This window comes from Falco cherrug, chromosome 15 (assembly GCF_023634085.1).
Source record: "Falco cherrug isolate bFalChe1 chromosome 15, bFalChe1.pri, whole genome shotgun sequence".
NCBI classification, from domain to species: domain Eukaryota; kingdom Metazoa; phylum Chordata; class Aves; order Falconiformes; family Falconidae; genus Falco; species Falco cherrug.
The window spans coordinates 20840191-20860915 of NC_073711.1; the positions used below are offsets into that span (position 1 = coordinate 20840191).

Here is a 20725-nt window from a genome sequence, read left to right on the forward strand (position 1 = left end):
TTAGAGATTATCCTAAATAAAAGACACGTACAAGTTTCATGCAGATGCCCTTCTGTTTAGATAGTATTTTTCTATTAAAGTTCAATCTCTCAATAACACAGAAATGTTCTTTAACATACAGTATATAACCAGATACATTTGTTATTAATAAAAAATGAAATTAAAAATATTTCTCATGCTATATTTTAGTGTTTTCTAAAGGACTTTTCTCCCAGGATTTAAGATTTTACAGAGGAAGAGAATAAAGTTAGATTCAACTTCCAAAAAGTACCTGCTTTGTCAAAATCAAGAAAAATTCAAGAGGTGCTGCAAACGAGTGGGAATATTTCTCAAGGATGAAATGCCAAAATCCCCCTTACATCAAATTCTTAAGAGACAGTCAATCAGAAAACAGATCCATAGGAACTTGCAAGACACTTCTTCCTACTGCTTTTCCAATTTCTATCTGAAATATGAGAAAATAAATCACAATTAAACTAATATTATATGTCTTACAGGAAAAGGAGAAAAAGCAGCCTCTCGTGTCCCATGACATTAGTAATTGAATATACAGCTCTTATACAGGTATGCTGGAAGTTTCACTAGTCCCAAAGTTTCACTTGTCTCTATCCTTACAGTAGCCTGAGCATCTTAAAAAGAAGAATCTGTTCTCATTTTTGTATTGAGCAAATGTAGAGCAGACACCACCCCACCCAATTTTCTAGTTTTTAAATATCAATGCATGTCTGATCTTAAAGGCAAGCTCAACATTTATGTCTTGTCTTGGTGATAAAGTTCATGAATATATAATGAGAGCGGAACAACTCTGCTACTGATTAAATGTCAAAAAAGGTTTTATTGTCAAATATACTGTAAATACAGAAGATATACAACAAAGAACATTAATTGCAGATAGCTCTGTACAGCTTAAAAAATGCACATGATCTAAACAGGAAATGTTGATTTTCAGCTTCAACTATCAATTTTAATTTACCTTCAGAATGTACCTCCAGTCAACCTGTAAGGATAAAATGAGCTATAAAATGGCCAAACTCACCAAAATGAAACGCTTCCCATTCAAGGGCAGATGTTAGTATGTTGGACTCTCTATCACAAGCATTCATAGCAGCATTAACCAATCTATCCAAAACTCTGGATCTTTATTGAATTTATCTAAACCTTTGTGAACATTTAGAAGAGATATAACGTGAAAAAATGGTCAGGATAGATGAAAAGCTGGAATAGCCATCCTCACAAATTCAGAATGGGGTTTGCCTGCCCGTGTAGCTCTCCAGCAAAAAAAACAAACAAAAAAACCCAAAAACCAAACACCAACAAAACAAAACAACAAATAACAATAACAAAAAACAACAAGCCCAACAAACCCCAACGAACATCTAGCCTCTACAGCAGACTGCAGGTGACCACAGGTCAGCAGTACCTTGCTTCCGGGAAATGTCAGTAGAGTAAGTTTCTCACGTTTATACAAGATAGCTGTATGCATGACTGGGAGAAGTTCTCCCTCCCTATCCTGTTGTACACTTGCACCGAGCACTGCCTCGGCCTTGACCGAAGCATTGTGTTGGGCTGGGAACGGGCAGGATATGAGTCATCTGGAGAGAGGCCAGAGCAGTGCAGGGAGAACTGACCGGGGACCTAGAAAATCACCAGTATGTGGCACATCCAAAAGAGCAGGCTTGTTTCATGCAGGGAAGGGAAGACAGATCGGAGACTCGCTAATAGTCTTCACTAGATAAAAGACATGTTCTGTAATAAAAGGGAATAAATTGTTCTCCAGACCCACGCTGTACAGAACAAGAAGCGGCAAGGAAAGACTGTAACAAAGATGACTTAGGTTAAACATGAGGAAAAATGGCCATGATTAGTAAGCCTATAAAATTTCTAAAATTAAGCTGGATAACTATGTCAGACATGACACGGGCAGAGTTCTTGCTTCATTGAGAGTGTGGCTGAGAAAACAAGCTTGGAAGTGCTGTTCTCCTACGATCCTGAACACCACAGCCAGCAATACAGAGAGCAGCCTCAGGGGCAGTGCCAAACCGCGGGGCGAACAGCCCGTCCTGAACCCACCCTGCCCTCACTAAAGTACAGCTATCACCTGACCTAGATCTGTACGCTACAGCACACCACACCACACCGCAGGGTACAGCCTAGAGTGTTTATCCACAACATGGGATCGTGATCCTACGTTACAGGCTCTTCTTCAGCTACAGGAACTGCACAGTTTGAGAAGACACTGCTATTCTAAAACCGTCAGGTGTGTGCTTTCTGTGCCTCTCAAGATTAAACATATATCTGCAAAAATTAATACACAAACTGGCCATCCTAAAAATACATGTGAGTTACCAGATAAACTAGTATCTGTTACATTTCCAAGATAATAAACACATTAAGATGACATTTGAAACATACTAAAAATCCATGTATTTTCCCTTTAGATTATGGACAAATTAGTAACTTCAATTATATGGTGCCAACAAGATTTTCTTCTCCATGACTAAATGGACCAGGTTTGAATATTCTTCATTGATCTTATTAATGTAAATTAAACTTCTAAGAAATTAAGAACAATAATTTAATTTGAGGAAAAAAGGTTGCAGCCATGGAAATTAATGATTTCTAACACACTCTGGTGATACACAGGTACATTTACTCTTGGTCCGAGACAACATAGCTGGGCTTTCATAGTTTTAACTGGAGTGATCTGATAAATTGCTGCTCTTGTATACAGTTATGGGTTGGGTTTTTTCAAAGGAGCTAAAAACATAGACTACCCACCTGTATCTATTTTTAATTTGGTAATGACTGTACTTGCTAAAATTCTACCAAAATGTCACTCACAGCTTTGGATTCCAGCTTTTTTTAAACAGAATATGAAGCAGAAAGCCTAACCTATTATGCAAAACAGTCAGATGCTTACTTTTAAAATCACAGAAATAAATGCAAAATCCTGATTTTCTTACAGATCAAAACTTTATTAAAGGAAAAAAAACCCTGAATATAAATATTCAAGATAGTCAAGGTATTCTATAAAAAGCAATAAGGTTCTGATCTGTGTATGTCCTGTTTACCCATAGAGTCCCTACTCCAGAACAGAGGGATGCCTCTTACTTTGTGGGTGCAAGTAAAGGCAGAGTCACTTGAGACCACAGTGACTTCTGTCTCATCAAATTCACAAATCAGCTAGACATTTAAACAGCACCAACTGTTGCAAGTAAAACTGCTACCAAATCTCAGCTGCAAAAATGTCAGTTCAGGGCACTCTGCAAAAATCTAGTACTGAATGCTTAACTAAAACCCAACATTATTAAAATGGGGGTCTTTCTGGATTAATGCTACTCTTTCGAGTGAGAAAATATTCCAAATGATCACACCACAAACATTTCTTACCTCAAACAAATTAACTGTACGTTAGGGGACGTTTTTAAAAAATCTGATTAAAATCATAATTCATGAGACTCCTGCTGTTGGCAGCTGCATCACTATCAATGACATCCTTTGGGGGACTCTCAGCATGTGGCCCTTATCAAAGGTAATAAGCCAGTTTTCATCCTAACTTATGTAAGCTTTAACAAGAACAAGAATGTTTCAAACTTTATAATGTAATTAAAATATTAAGTACTTTTTTATTGTTAAAATATCCTTAATGTGAGATTCAAGTTGACTCATCAGTATTAAAATACTTGCTTTTCCTAACATACTGGAATTCTTTATGTTCTGGATTCCTTACATCCTTATATATTTAAATGGGAAATTAAACAACATTGGTTAAGATGGTTGGTTTTTTTTATTTTCTGCAACATGATGATAGGTAGACAAGATTTTTTGAAACAGCGTACATACAAGGACCTCAAAAAAAAAAAGAAAAAAAAGAAAAAAATTACGTATTTGACACATGGTACTTCAGTATTCTTGTTCTTTGGTAGCACTGTGGAAAATCTGCAAATCACTAGGTGTACCTCTTAGCATTTTTGGCATCCCTAATTACCAGAGTTCATCTGATCCCCAGTTGATAGCTCATGCTCCCAGGATCGCTTTTGCTTTTATCCAACCATGGTTTAACATGAAACACAAAATGCATTTCAGAGAGGTAGATCAGGACCGCACTTTTCTTTTTCCTTCCCTTTCCCACTAAGCATCAAGACCAGAAAGGCAGAGATGTCTGGGGATGCTGTCTCACCCTACGCCTGCCTGCAGTGAGCAGCTCTGCTGCCTAAAGGGCACAACAGTACTCTTCACGTCATGTCCTTCGGCAGTCACAGAAGCCCACTAAAATGTCTGAATTGGAATAATTTTTCCTTTTAAAATGCAGTGAACCGATTGGTCTTAATAAAAGTTTACGCAGAAAGTCCTAAATTTGGTAGATTTCTGGTAACTATTGCTCTCTACAGTGCCACAGCAGTTCCTCTGCCTTGCAGGGAAACACAAGACCTCATCTTAATGAGGGACACTTCTGAGCTACCTGCTTTCCTTCAGCAGGTTGATATTGACCACAAATATCTGCTGCTACTAACAAATGTGAAAATTATAAGCAAGGAAAAAACGTAGCCTTGGCTCTACAGTGGCCAAAATGATTTACGACATCAAGACCTAGTGAAGACAACATACTTTGAAGGGACTGTATGAACTCAGCCTGCACTCACGTGTTCTGTGCCCACCACTCCTAATTACTTCATTTATGACTGTAAAAGTGTTTTAACAGACAAAATTAATTATTTTGAATAATCCTTCTGAAATATGATATGCATTTTAATTGTATGCACCCTGTCATTAATTAAAGTTCTCTACCTTTTGTTGCATTAATTCAAAGATATCAGTGACAAAGCAACAATTACAAGAAGACTGTTTACTAAAATTAAAAATAAAGTTAAAAGGTTAATGTACTCTTGCGATACTCTTAAAGTAATGCTAAAATGTTTTCAGTTGAGTTTTTCCTAGACATTTTTTTTTAGTCTTTAAAATCAATCTCTTTGTTCCAGGAACACATTTCCTGTCAATAAAATGAAAAATGATATAGATTTAGGAGGATAGTGGTCTCAGCGTAGCATCTCTCATATTATTATTCCAGTATCATCTGTTACAAAGTAAGACCAATTCCCACATCTAATTACAAACAGGATTTCAGAGTCATTAAACAAAATACATTTCCATTAGTGCTGCTGTAAGAAGATAGGGGAAAAAATGAAGATTAGTTCATGCTGCACCTCTGTTTTTCAAGCTTTGAAGATTTAGACCTCTGCACTCTAAGACTATAAATTTGTAATGGATCTGAAAGGTGACAGACATGTGAAAGCTCTCAATTCTATGCAGTTTAGCCATACCATTTGCATTTTGTCATTAGTTTATCTTTTGCTGCACTTAGTTCTGATAGTAGATATGGCAAGAATCTAAGAGAGGTTGTTTATGATTACACTGTGTGCACCCGGAGGCATTTTATTTGGTGTTAGCAAGTTGTTGTTTTTAATAGATATGAATCTTGATTTTCTGTATTAAATTCGTTCCAGCAAAAGTTAGAAATCATTGTAGGGAATTCTGTCTTTATGAAAAAAAAATGTACTTTATGCTCTGGAAAAAAGGAACAGCAGTTCTTTGACTTCAGATAAGATAACAGCCAAAATATGCTGAGGAAGCAGATTGTGTGATATGTTTAACTGTTGAAATATAAACTTACAAGTATATATATTTTCCATTCATAAACAATTACCAGCATCTAATTGTCATGAATCCATTAAAAATACACTCTTGAGAATTACCCACTCAAAAAGCACGCACACAAACCAGAGCTTAATAACTTTTCTAGAAAGAGGTCTATGTAAGATAATAACTAAATTTGCTTATCTTTAAAACAGTTTATATTAGCTTATGATGTTATACAAACATCAATTAATTTTCATCATGTGGAAGATAAGCATCGAAAATCTGAAAGATTAATTCCTCTCAAAGAAAATAATGCCTCAGAGTTAGAGAAAAGCACAGAGAATTTCATTTTCAGAAGTTGTCTGAAGTTGTATTTCCGATATTAGCTTTAAAACTACAGCCAGAGCTACTTCATATTTCTCAGTCGGGTGTCAGTCAATCCAAATATGTAAGTATTAGCTGATGAATCAACATTTGTGTGTGAATCGCATGTATTTACGATGAAATATTTTTGTTCATATTTAAATGAGTAAGAATGCTTTTTAAAAAGACAGTTAAAGACTCACATGCATTCAATAGGTAAATGCTTAAGAATCTATCTGAAATGGGACCTTAAAATAGTTTGCAGATGAGAAACGAATTCCATTTTGCCCTCCACTGAATCTGTGGTTCACTAAAGCATCCTAAAATTCTTGGTATTAAACCCTGCCCAATGGTGGGGTAACACAGGTATTCGCTCTCCAAGAACCCCCCCGATTTGCCAAGCAGTAGATACACGTGCTTCTTGTTTCCCAGCTTCAGACACAGAGCCGGGGTTCTTGGGATAACTGAGAGGGCCCGTGGAAGCCATCACCGTCAGGGAGAAACAGAAGGGAATACAGCAGAATACAAACAAGGTACAACCAAACCTGCCAACCAGCTTATCACCTCCTGGCTAATGTCTGAGGAACTGTACCTTAAAAAAGAAAACAGTACATCAACATCTTCCTCCAGAACGACCAGTCGCTGACTCCAGGAAAGCCTCACTCACATTATCTGCAAGGAATTCATGGCTCTGGATCATTCAGCAACCATGGACATTTTCTGACAAGCAGCAATGGGTAAGCTTTTTAAAGCCTCAGTGTTAGGTAAATGTTTTTAGTCCTTTCACTCCATTTTCACTGAAAAAGAAAGCTTCCCATTACTTAGATATCCCCTGCAAGTGAGTTCAGGACATTTCCAGGAAACCACACCTCCAAACCTACGTACGGAAGCACATCCTGAAAGCTGCTGCGCTTCATCACTACGCGAATATTCTTCCAAGTATTACAGTCTTGGGATGAACACTCTTATGCAGAGCTTGTCCTCACTGCAGTCACCTGTGGGCCATACATGCCTGCACTGCCCAGAGGAGCCTCACTTGTACGTCAGACTTCAGCATGCCGCTCCCTCGCCCTGTGCTGGGAGTCACCCTGCAGAACCAAGGTCTCATTGCTTCAGAAATTATTATTTTCTTTTTCTCAGCCACACGCTGTAACACAGCCCAGTCCTACTGCAAAACTCAATCTCCCCCAGAGACACCCATCCCAGACTGATGGGCTGAACAGGAGCTGTGAGTGCTCTGGACTCATTTCTGATCTCCAGATCTTTCGGGCTGTGCCTCTGCATGACACTGACCATCACTTGCCCAGCCCGGTCCCATCGGCTGTGCAATACGTGTTATACCATGAGCCATACCCACAGTACAATATCATCTGCATGCTTGAGGGAAAAAAAGCACATCAAAACTGTCATCCTCTTTCCTGTCTGTCCTGCTTATCCCAGTGCTCAACACATTTGTGTTCGATGGGCATTTCAGCACCCAGCCGACAGGGAGGCCCGTTCAGCCTCTATGTGCTATTCTCGACTTCCAGCATGAGAAGCAAGCACCTCCACACTCACCACGGCCAACACAGGTACATATCTAAAGAAAGAGCTATCTCAGGTTTTAGGATGAAATGTTTTCATATACCTGCAAGGGCTGGAGTCAAACAAGCTGAGTTTTTGGATGAGATGGCACAAAAAGCAAAACATATCAAATTCTCTCCTACTTCAAGACTGTATATATTCCTCCTGGCAAAAGGACAGTTAAAGAAAATTAAATGTATACTTCACTAGCTTTTCAATTGATTCTAAAAATATTAATAGTAGTTTTGACTGGTTATATTTTTTAAATGGCATGAATGTTTTGTGTTCTTTAAATAAAATTATCATCTTTGAAACAATAACTCTCTGCTCACTTAACACAAAAATACTTGGTTTAACAACAGGAAAAATGACTTTATGAAGTCTGCACTGCACTCAAGGAATAAAAAAAATCTGTTCACTGGTCTTGTCATTTTTTTACTCTTACAATAAAATAACAGCCTTGGCATCCTGCTTTTTAGAATAAAAGACCTACCTCTTTTGACTTTTCAAGCACTTGAAAATTTTAAAAGAGAAAAACTAAAAAATGCTGACCGTGTAATAGCTGGGTATTCATGGTGGGTGGAGAACATGAAAGGTTACAATATGGATCTGTGCCTACGCATTTCTTTTCAACTTGAGCAGCATCCTCCTGCTTCTGCTAACTCGGCAATCATACAGCTGACAGATTTCTGGGTTTTCTAAATAATGCATGGGATTTTCTTTTAACATGTCAGTGCAAAAGTATCAATTCTGCCCCTGTGTCGTTTGTGATGCTGATTTTCCTTGACAGCATTCCATTAAACCAATGAGTTTTTTCCCTCCTGATGGTTCCTTAAATATTCCTCTGAGTGATGTATTTGTGGTTTTTTAAACAGATTGTGAAGGATGTTTGCATTTGTGAGAAAACTGCATGGCAGGTACTGAAGGGGAAAAAGGATAAAAAGATAACACTTTCTTTTTTTCCCTATGAAGAGCTTTTTCTCTGATCCTCATATGCCAAAAGCTAGGGTGTTTTTCCTTTCTTTTCTGCCTAACTTAGCTCCTTGTCTGGAAATTAAGCAACAAGACTCTACATACAGAATAACATTTTGACTTCCTAAGGAAATACCACTGAAACACTTAGTACTGTTTGATATCTCTCTTGGGAAAGCAAAACACATTTATTAAATCACGCATGCTAACTCCAAAAGCCAACAGAAGGAAATAACTGCTTTATTCTTTGCACTGAGGTTTTGTACAAACAGGTACTGTCACGGATTGCTATGCACTGATCCTTCCTTGCTTATGCAGCTTAAAGGATGTTCAGGTAATATCACCAATACTATATTTCGCAATCTATCCTTCGTGTTCCAGTTCTAGCACTTGTACAAACTACCTGCTGCCATGTTATCAAGAAAAAAAAAAAAAAAGCTCTGATTTCACATAAGTTTCAACTTTCCCTAGGCAATTACATGCTAATTTCCAGAATCTACTACACCTAATTCTAGTATTGCATGATGATGAAACAGAAGATCTTTATAAACATTTTTGTGTTTATAAACACACAAAAAAAAGAGAGGTTTGGTTTGGTTTGTCTTATTTCTACAGAACAGCAAAATTGATGACGTGGCTGGGCTTTGAGAGATCTGCACACACACCCGGCATACCTGGCTTCAGCTGCCAGCTCCAAACTCTTGATCTTACTCATTTTCCAACGTGGAATACGAAAGGCCACATCACTCCTGGCACGTATTACCAGTCATGTTTTACAGCATGACTTGCCTTAGCTATGGCCACCCTCCCGACTCAAGGCAGCCCTCAGGTGTGTGCACTGCCTGCCATCAACAAACCGCCTCATCACCAGGGACCCACATCCAGCAGCCAAAACGGAGGACGAGGATTATAAAGACTTATGGCCACTGGGAATTTGAGATTTCAGAGGGATTACTTTCTCCCGCTTCCAGACACCTATGTCCCCAACTACATGGTTCTCTGGATTCAACCTTCTTTCCCAGATGCTGCAAGAAGATGGGGACAAGACAGTAGGCCACAAGGAACAGCTAGCACAGATCAGCTGGAATGTGGGGCCAGAGATCCTATAGTGCCAGATTAAACTGGAGATTTTTCAACTGCCTGAGAAGGCATATTCAACACTTCATATGATGAGTAGGAAGGTGCAAAAAAATTTCTTTCTCTTCTGCAGAGGGAGTGGAAGGAGGGCATTAATGTTCAAATGTATAACAACATTCTTCACAGCACTGTGAACTAATGCATTACTTCAATTAAAAAATATGTGCAAATTTTGGGGGGTGTGTGTGGTATTTTTCTTTTTTTTCTCTCCACAGTTTCAGTGTTGTCTCTTGCATCATTTTTTAAAAAAATATTTAGAATATTCCAGTACTAAACTCCACCATTACTGAGATTATAGTAGTATCACAGAAAGGAGGGAGGTAGGACCTGGCAGCAAAAGCATACTGGATGGACCAGAAGCAGGAAAAGAAGTGGCACGTTTACTCCCCACTTCCTTAGACACACCTGTAAGATTCAATTCCACACGTGTAATTTCCTAGAGGATAATATAGTATCTGAGGAAATACTGTTAGTGATCCTGAGAGTTAGAGATCAGATTTTAAATTGATAGCATGAACTCTGGCTTCAGATACAGAAATTCTTGAAAAAAATCCATCATCAAAGGTGCACACACACAAAGAAACTACAGAAGTGACATTCTAGGCATTACTAAAGAAGCAAATCCAAAATTATTTCATAATGACTTCAACAGACACAGATGGAGACTGAAATGAATACGACAAAACAACCTCACCACTTTTGTATTATACTAATGGCTTGTGTATAATGACACATTTCCAAAAAAATCTGGCAATAAAGTTTCAGGACTTAATACCAACCAATTACATTTTTAACTCAAAGCAAACAACAGCAAGAGACTACTCCACTCATCTAACAGACTACGGAATGAGGCGGAAAGCACACATCCTAATGTGAAATATTTAGTGGTGTGGTATCTTACGCTTGCCAAAGGAAGTTAATGTGTAACACTGAGGTAAAAGCCCAAACTCTATAGGTGTTTGTTTTTGTTTTTTTTTTTTAAGCAAAACTGCAACCCTTCAAGTCTTTGTTACAGTAAAAAGAAAAAAAAAGTAAAAGGAAGCAAAAGGTCCTCTGCTCTGTATAGCTGTATTTCTGATTTGACAGCTACAATTATAATCATTCAGACATCTATTTCCCACAAACTCTCCACAGCCATAACCTTTAGTGATTAATTATAAAGTTCCAGGAGCAATAGTACACAGACTAATTTCCTAAAACAATAAAAGACAGAATTTCTCATTTGGAGCTAAATGAAACACGAACAGGTTGTTATTCATGCTGAAATCTAGATGCAGAGTCATGTTGCAGCCATTACAGAAGCTATTAAACACAACCTCAAATCAAAGAAACTGTAGGTCTCTCTCCTAAAATAAAATGTTGTTCTCACTTATGAGGCTTCTGACTCTTTTGCTCTGTTCCTTTTTACCTCTTCTTAGTAAAAAAAATTTCAAAATTCCATTTTCTTTCTCATTTCGCAACCCCATTTTGTTTTTAATAGTCATTTAAGCTGTAAGAGTCTAGAGCAAAACAAACGGTAAAGGTTTCATGTACACAAAATTATCATGGTGTTCTCTTCACAGTGAATCAAAGTTAGAAAATGTTTATCAACTTCTAAACAAAATGCCTACTCTCTTTGTGCCCCACCTCAGTCACCAAGGAGTTTTCTGTCGTGAATGTTTAACAATTCCTCTGTTATTTTTTATAGTGAAATGTATAGTTAAGTTTTTATATTCTTTTAATTTTTGTTTTCCTTGACACATCCTGCTGTACTTGCTTAATGTAAACCTTTAAAAAAAGATCCTTCAATAAAGAGAGAAGCCAGGCTTTACATAAATGATCCTAATGTTGGCATTGCAGATACTATAAAGAGGGGAAATTCTTATTTTTAATACAATTAGTTCTTTTTGTTAAGGACTTACTTCTCTGTCTGTAATCAACATCGGCACTCGATCCAGCAAATTTGCTCTTGGAAATTTTACTGAATTAGGCAATGAAAAAGGGAAAGAATTGAGAAAACATCTTTATATAACTGATACCATATCCTTATACTTGAGTCTCACTGAAACTTCAGCTAAAGTCAGTGGGAATTTTTCCAAATATTTAAATTGGTATTGAGTCTGTTACAGAACTCACTGAATTGTTAAACCACTGAGAACTTTGATTTAATATGCATACTCTTGACATACTTTCGAAAGGCTTGGTATGATAGTTCCCTATAAAACTTGTCAACAAGGTAGCTAAAATAACAGTACTAATGTACTGTAGATTCTCGCCATACGAAGTACACAAATTCTGCCGTATCAGGTAACACACAAACCCACGAACATTAAAATCAGCAAGCTTTTGTACAGCAGCTTTTAAAAACTCTAATACTAACTCTGCATCTTTCCCGTATGAAGCTTCTTTGCTTTTCTGCAGGAATTCTACCTTCAGTCATATTTCTTAGCATTCAGTGAAACTTCATAATTAATTTTGGACTATATAGAGTGTATAAGAATTACAGAAACTAAATATGCTTTTTCAGTGCTTTTTTTCTGAATTCAATATGCACTAATTGATTAGGGTCTGAGGGGTGAATACAAAATACATAACCTACATAATAGAAAGCTGGGTAAGGGTTTAATGCATGAATTAGAAGCCAGATTTCTTCAATACAGATGAGTACACAAAATTAGCAAAAGGCAATACCACTATTGGAAAGACTGCTTTGTGCATAATTTGTCATGAATTCAAAGTTATTCCTTTAGAAAATGAGTCTAAGACCTCCCAGCTGCTACTTTATTGGTCTAATAAATTACCATTTTGATGGTACAATGCATATACACTATACACCAGCCAAGCAAGCAAACTGTTAGAGCGGCTTCATCTTTAGAGACGCATGTGTGACTTCAGACGTGTGAATGCTGATGGGAGATCTGATTGCAATGAGGGATGAGACAATGCCTCTGTTCTTGAATTGATAATGAAAACAAAGGATGCTTAAGTTTCCAAAATGGTAAGAGTGTATTGTAGGCTTGTTTGTGTCAAAAAAAGTGAGTCCAAGTGAAACCGCCCTTGTTGTAATAGGTATCTAGCAGCTTTCTGAGTCAAAACAGATCTCTCTTATTCTAGGTTCTCTACACTATCAAGGCGATAACCTTTTCTATTGACCTGGAAAGGACATTACAATAAACAAAGAAGATGTCCTCTTCAAAGGATCCATTTCTGACTTGAACTTTGAACCCACAGCACTGGGACTCAGGGAGCTTAGTTCAAGTTTACGCTAATGTTTATGGTACTATAGACTGACCGTGTTCAGTGTCAGTGCGTTCTACCCAAGGTTATTCCAGCCAAGCAGGCCATAACGAACGTTCATCATGAGTTTCCTTCATAGCTGTGGTTTGTAAATATCCATTCAAGGAAAGAACAAAACACAGAAAAACAGAAAGTTGGTGATTTACCATTTCCTACTTTACCCTTCTCCACTGAACTGTGGAACTCAATGAGTTCCAACAACCTTACATTTTGGAAACTTTCCATCATTTACAGGAAAACTGTAGACTCAGTGTATTATTGCCAATAGAGAAGTCTTTTGTTACTACAATTATATTTAAGGAGCAGTTCAAAATGTCTGTATTCTAACATAATGAAAACAACCCTTCATCAATAGTTTTCAAAAAATTTATGAAGATGTCTGCTGGGAGGAAAACTGGAAGAATACTGGAGAAATTGGGTGAGTAATTTTGATTTGACTTTGGCAGAGCAAAGCTTACCAAAAAAAAGAGCACAAGAACTTCAAAGAGATTTTGTTTCCCACGCACAAAAGCAGGTGTGCTAAGAGCTTCCCTATGGCTCACACGCACAGCATTACTTTACCTGCATTAGAATTGAGTTCTTCATTTTCTGATTCTGTTCCATTTTGACTTCCACTTCCGTGAAGGCTATTCATTGCCATAAGCTTCATTTTCTGTAACTTCATAGCCTCTGCCATGGCAGCCGCTGTCAGACCTGGGAAAAAAAAAAAAAATTAAATGCAATATCACACTGCACAATCCAGCACTGAAAAATATGAACAAGAAAATTCTTTTCAGTGAGAATAAGTCACGTAAATTCAATACCCATTCATCATCCAATTATGCAATGTTATTCTGAACACTATTTTAAAGTTGAGTTATTTCAGTACACCATTCTAAGGATTCTGTATTTTTAATTCTTTCTTTTTTTTTCTTTACACACGTAGCATAAAGAAATATTTATTTAACGGCATCCCTTTTGATTATACTTTTAAATATAGTTTCCTGCCACTTTGATCACTTTGTCACTTTGATCACTTTCTGGTTGACTTATTTAGCTGCTACAAGATTTCCAAGTACAGTAGTAAAATACAGTATTTCTTAATTACAACAGTGCAAAGCCAATTAACATGGAACAATCAATGCTGTACTACTATATTACATATCCAAATATTATTTTGTCTTTTTCTGAAGTCTGTTGGTTTGGATTAACATTATTGCTACTGGAAAATATTCCATTGGAAATGTCAGAGAAGTACAATACAGGTAATCACAAACTCAATCCCACCTTTAAGAGACCATTAAGACCAGCACAAATTTACAGAATTAAGGGGCTGTTAGTGGTAGAACATTTTCAAGTGACTAACCCCGATTAAATTCCAATAGTAAAAGAAGAGAAGCAGAGTAGTGTCAGGCTACAGGTTACCATCATTACCATAACTTTCTTATTATTTACATTCCCAGTATTTTTTTTTGCAAGAGTAAGCTTTTGCAGTGTTACCATCTTGACTTGGTCAGTAAGTAAGAGATCAAATTTTCTTTCAGACAGTATCAAATTACTCTTACTCTGGGCAAGATGTGACTGAAAATACCTTATCTGCAGCTCATCTACCTTGCAGGAAAACACAGGGGATAAGGCCATGTAACCAAAAAGATCACTACAGGTATAAATTGTTTATTCATTCAGTTATGGTTTAAATGGGTTTACCGTCTTCCAATATAGTATGACTTGCTTTTGTCATTTGCTAAATAGCAAGCTAAATGCTTCATTATCAGCTATCTTGTAATTGACTGTGCATATTTCCACAAAATCACTGAATTGCGTTTACCAAAAAACCCATAATTTTTTGTTGGTGCTGCATGCTGTATCAACCCACAAAGATATCATACATCAAAACAGAATTAAATAATCTGCTGTTTCTGGAAAGTACTGTTTACTGAGAGATTAAATGCTGATTAAAGTGAACTAATAATTTTCACATCCTATACTGCCACACATCCATAAATTAAAATACTTTCTTTTAAAAGCTGCTATGAATTTGACATGTAGATTAGCTCTGCTGCTCCTATGTTATGAGGCTTCACAAAAGTTCTCATTATTTTAATATGACTTAAGTAAGCAAGCAACCCATAGACTCCAACTGCATAGAGGAGGGACATGTATTATCAGAGAAGGACACCGCAATTCTTTTAACTTCAGCAAAGGTATTTCTGATTAATATCAGTAAGTTGGAGATGACAGGTTACAAGACAGCCTCGTCTCTCCAGACCGTCTGTCCTCCTTCTCCTCCTCCTCCTGTCTTATCTAGGAGCCTCAACAATCACAAAAACAAATGGCAGTTACACACTCCTATATTCCCGAAGCACTGAAACCACATCTAACAAATATTATCTACACTAATTAGGCACTTGTTTTACCGTTGAAAAACTATATGATTTCATTACTAATATACACTAATTACAAATATATAAAAATAAGTCCAGAAAACATCATCAATAATCTTGTCTTTTAGGTCATTTAATGCAGTCCTTATTTCACAGAGAAGATCACTATACCGTAACAGTGCTCTTTATTTAAAAATATTTTATTTGTCTAACATCCTTTAAAATTCTTTTGCAAATGTACAGGGTTTTTCTCAAGCAGCTAAAACCCCCAGATGTTTAAACTCCTGTTTTTACAAACTGTCTGGCTGATATCACAAACACTTAATCCATCAAAGAATACATGTTAAATGATAAAACTGTCCACACACTTTCTGGAGAAGACAAAACACTCTATAAACTTTTCCACTTTTTTCCTAGGGAAAGGAAGTGGGATTGCTCTTTGAGTGAATTTCACATTATTTTCACGAAGTTCAAAAAGCAAGCATCAGCACAAGTCTTCTGAGAAATTTACTGTTTTCAAGATTTCTAGGCACCGTGTGATTTGCCTGCCTGCACATCTGCACTATTCCTCCTTATCCCACAACCAATTCCAAGTTTTGAGGTACAGCCATCACACTGAGGCATTTTCAGAACTTGTACCCACTCACAGCCTACTCTCTTCACTTTATACTTTCAATCCATTTGCAAAGAATTCACATTTATTTTAAAGGTTACAAAAAATCTGGAGTCTGAATGTGTCTTTTTATCATAACTTCCTACGATTTGTATGTACCCAAATATGTATAGATGAACCAACATCCCGATAAGTATTTTCCTCTGGGTCAGTATTATGCAGGTTCCTGATACTGTAAGTCATAAAACTTTACTTTGTTTAAATATACAAAAGGGTAAAGAAACTATTGTTAAGGAGATAAACAGAGAACAAATTAAATTCAGACCTTTAGTAAAATGTTCTGAGAAAAGACAAGACAAAATTATTCAGGGCACTGTATAAAAACAAAAAAACCCAACAAAAATAACTTCTACTGAACAGTTGTTTCAGAAGTAACGAAGGCAGAAAGTGTACCAAGGAATAAACAAGAAAGAATAAACACAGTCCCAAAATCACCATGAAGCCGCCTGCAGAAATTAAAGGTAATTATTGTCAGGCATTTTTGAGCTCCCTAACCAGACACAGCTGCCATAAGGACAACAGCCAAAAAACAGTGATGTATCAGAAAGCTATGCTGTGCCATCTGCCACACCAAAGTCACTCTACTTCAGCATTAAAAGTTTAAGAGTAAAGCACGGTCCTAATGCAGAAAGCACTACAGCCTGAAGATCCCGAGCAGTCAGGCGTAAACCTGAACGAGATATAGCCAATACTACCTGTAAGTCCAGTATCAGCACAAAGCCTTTATACTCTCATTCACTTATTCCTCAGTCTATATAATTTCTTACTTGAATTGTGATAGCAGTAAAAGCTCCACAACCCGACTGTTATGAGGCACTTTAAAAACAGTGTACTAATTCTTTGGCATTTCTGAAAGCTAATAAAGTTGAGGCTAAAGCAAATGGTTTCAGCAGTAAGGGTGTGCTACTGATTGAAATGATGGGAAAAAAAGTCCAGCAAATCACCCATTGGCATAATCTTCAATTAAGGCTACTGCTGCAGCTAACGCTACTGAAGCTACTATTTAATTTAACTATTAATAAAACTCCTTTCTGTAATTGACTGAGCTCCAGTTAGCTGAGTAGTCAAGAGGGCTATTCTTCAACTGACTTATCAAAAGATCTACAAAGAACTGAAGAATCATTTCCATCCTCTCAGATGAATCATTATCAGCAGCAGAATCTCACTTGAGTACCTCACTTTGAAAAATGTACTTGAAAACTGCTGTAACGTATACATCTACCCCTCTACTTTCACCTAAACAAAAAGGAAAAAAAAAAAAAAAAAACCACTAGGAAAACCGACATGACTGGATTACATACTTCAAAGCTTCTGGTTTTTTTCTCTCCGTTCACACTTTAAATTTCTCTTCCTTCAGTTACCTTCTGCCAGCTGTGATCAATCACTAAACACCCAGGAAATACACGATGTATCGCTTATTATCAAACACGTACAAACTTTACAACGCTAATAACAAAAAAGGATGCATCTCATCACAGTAGCAAGGATCTGTTTTGAAAACTGCTAGCAGCCATGTGGCCAGTGGAGCTAGTCCTGCTAACAGCAGCCCACAAGCCATCAGTTGCCTTGGTGGAAGGACAGCAGCTCCTTGCAGAGCTGCTCGGATCTTTAAGAGAGACACATCAGCGCTAATGCAGAATTCTCGGAGCCATGTTCTGGGTCAGCTCTCTATATATGAATCTTGATTACAATTGCATAACAGATTGTGATGGTGTATGCTTAGGTACACCTGCATCGTGCATATGGCAAAACAACCAACTGCCATTAGTAATCTTCAGTCCGTAATTTTAGTTTTGTCAGAACACTGCGTACTCTCCCTTTGACAAGTCTGCATAACTCTGCTGTGCCACACACAAATTTAGCCCTGAAATAACCCTTCAAGGACACACAAACTGGCACATTTTATGCTCAGGTTGCACTTAAGTAAAATTCTGCAACTGCATTCTAAGCCACAGTATAAACACACCTAAGCACCAGTTTTCAAATTGAGGTTTTTGATTCAAATTAGGACAACGCTCAGCTTACTCAACGTGGCATGCCACGTGGCTCTGGGGAAGGTCCGCTGCTTGTGGGGTGCTGGAGATGGACTAGATCTGAAGTACTGTGACGCCCGGCTGCTTCCGTGAGGGCTGGACCCACTGAGCATGTCCTTGGCTCCCAAAGCCAAGGTACCTGTCGTACTCGAGAGGGTGTGAAGACCAGAGAGGTTTCTCCATCCCTTGTCTGCATCCTCTTAAATTTGTGGTTAATTGTTTATTCAAATACCCCCTATGCACACAAAAAGACTTCTGAGGATTATTCCTCTGTGAAATCTCTGGAATTATTTTAACAACAATCCATTTTTACTGCATGGCCCAAAGATCACAACTCCAAGGTCATTCACAGCGTACCCTCTTCAGGGACAGTCTCCCATCGCGGGGCAGTGCTGAACCCACCCGCTCCCCTGAGCACCAGGTGCCAAGGGGACAGCATCTCTTGCGTCGTGTAAACATCACAACTTACTCATTGGCAAACGCCTTCTCAGAGACGTAAGAAATGAAAACTCAATTACATTCCCACGCTGAGGTACCTAGGGTGTCTTGCATGCAACTGAATCCCCCATGTTTAACTAATGTCCAGCCACTGAAAACTGGATTTTGATGGTGAATACAAGGACTCTGTGCATTTTAAGGTGACCCTAGGTATTTGCTAATCTTGTACACTAGCTAAGGTTCCCTAATTAGTTAGGCTGTGCCCCTCCTTCATATTAGTTTGAAAGCTTTTCTGTCAAAACTGTGAACAAGTAAATTAACTAAAGCAGAACTATGAGTAATCAAATCTTGAGGTTCGCAATTAATTAAATGAAACGGTGAGTCAGTGAACTGAAGAATGGTCTTATATTGAAACAAAACATTTAATTAAATTAACAGTCAACACATTGCAATTAATAATATTCAAAAGGAAATATGAAAATCAGTTTAGCCTTGCCATATTATTTCAGTCTAACAGTCAAGCATTGTGCACCGGCTTGTTTATTGTTTGCATTCAAAGCTGCTATGGGTCAAGTATGATGTGCTAAAACAGGAATAATGAAACATCTGGTAGTATGAAATGTTAATATGAGATACCATATTGCAAATAGCAAAAACAATTCTGAAACATCCAATAAATTAGGCCTTGGAAGACTGAAAAGGATATGCTTTCTTTCCCTTTTTCTTCAATAAGGAAATAAATAAAAAAGTAAACACATATAATGTACTTTACATTGTCAGAACTCCTGCAAGAATTTACTCATTATTTCGCACGTTCACATTAGAAGGTGGAGGCTTCTCTGTAGCTGAAATGTATCATCCTTGTTTAGTGATAAACAAGTAGGTAAAGCCCAGGTACTAACACAAAGGACAGTGAAATCAAATTATTGAATAAAAACATTGAAATAAGTTAAGTGTTAGGGCAGTTTGGAGACCAGTCCAAACACGTAAGACCTATTGCAGAATTTTTCCATTTTTGTAAACTGACTCAACCAGAAACTGCAGGGAAGAGTTTTAGCTCTTGTGCATGTTACATTTTCAGTGGCTGTTCAAAGGTATCCTGGCTACCATTTCAGATAGATCATAATAATCCATCAATGTGAAACATTTGAGAGACTGTAAGGAAAGAACTCAGTGAGTAATTGGCCACTGCAGGCAGAGGATGGGATTTCAGCGTAAGCGCCGTAGCGCTAAGCTTTATCATGGGCTAAGTTGTGTGAGTATTCACCCCAGGCCCTGGGAGGACACTTTGGAGCCCAGACTGAAATCCATGCAACATCCATTTGACAGTGCCAAGCTGAAATGTAGTCAATAGCCAAAAAATGTATTACAACAGTTGAGTTTCTTTCATCTGTTCTGATACTTGCAGCCAGTTGTTCTGATATTACAACCATATTTTAGAATTATGTTCTTCTCTCCCATTTTGCAAAAGGAAAGCACGTCAAACAGCAAAAAAGGATTTTTAGAACAAAAAAATTTCAAGTATTTATACAGTACTTATACTGCTATATTTTTCAAAGTGAAAAAGAAAGACTAATTCTCTAAACACATTCTGTTAATGAAAGTTCAGAGACTATGGAAGATCACCCTTTGCAAAACATTTCAGACAACAGTTAAAAATTTTGAGTGGCCCAAAATTTTTAAATACCGCCACTTTAAAACGTCAAGAAAACTATACTATGGCAAAAGAACCACACTGAGGGGGAAAAAAACCCCAACAAATCTAATGCATATTTGTCAGTTGTATGAAATTAATCTTTGACAGAGAAGCTCCAGTCAGCTCTCTTCTGCAATGAATTGTCACAGTCTTTATCTGAGAGACCTTATTCTTTGCTTTTGCAGTGTCCCTACAAGCTTCTTCCACTTCTGCAACAGCTAGATAGGGACAGACCTACAGACAGTTCTCTTCATCATACAACTTTCCTTCCTCCACAGGTCAATCGATTCTGTATCATCAACCAGGCAGTTGTGCTGGGGAAAAAAAACCCACTGTGTGATAATGTAATTTAAAGACTTCGACAAACACTCAAGGGATCAGAATTAGGGTTGCACAAATGTTTCTGAATTTCTTATGACTTGATTTTGCAATCCCCTAGTAATTTCTGCTTAACACTGTGTGCTAGCTCACATTTTAATTCTAACATATAATTTCATGCAAAAGTTCACATAAGCATAAACAAGGTAAAAACCTTCACACATCAAAACATTCCTGCCACTCCATGGAATAATTC

General features: G+C 37.4%; 1 protein-coding gene across 4 annotated transcripts in view; it reads right to left on the reverse strand.

Moving 5' to 3' along the window:
* The window catches only part of DACH2 (dachshund family transcription factor 2), a 310897-nt gene that overhangs the window by 87980 nt on the left and 202192 nt on the right, over positions 1–20725 (reverse strand). For all 4 annotated transcript variants that reach the window (XM_055727704.1, XM_055727702.1, XM_055727701.1 and 1 more), the window contains exon 3: positions 13510–13641. In XM_055727704.1, the coding sequence (XP_055583679.1) occupies positions 13510–13641 (132 nt within the window). The remainder of the gene's footprint in view (positions 1–13509; positions 13642–20725) is intronic.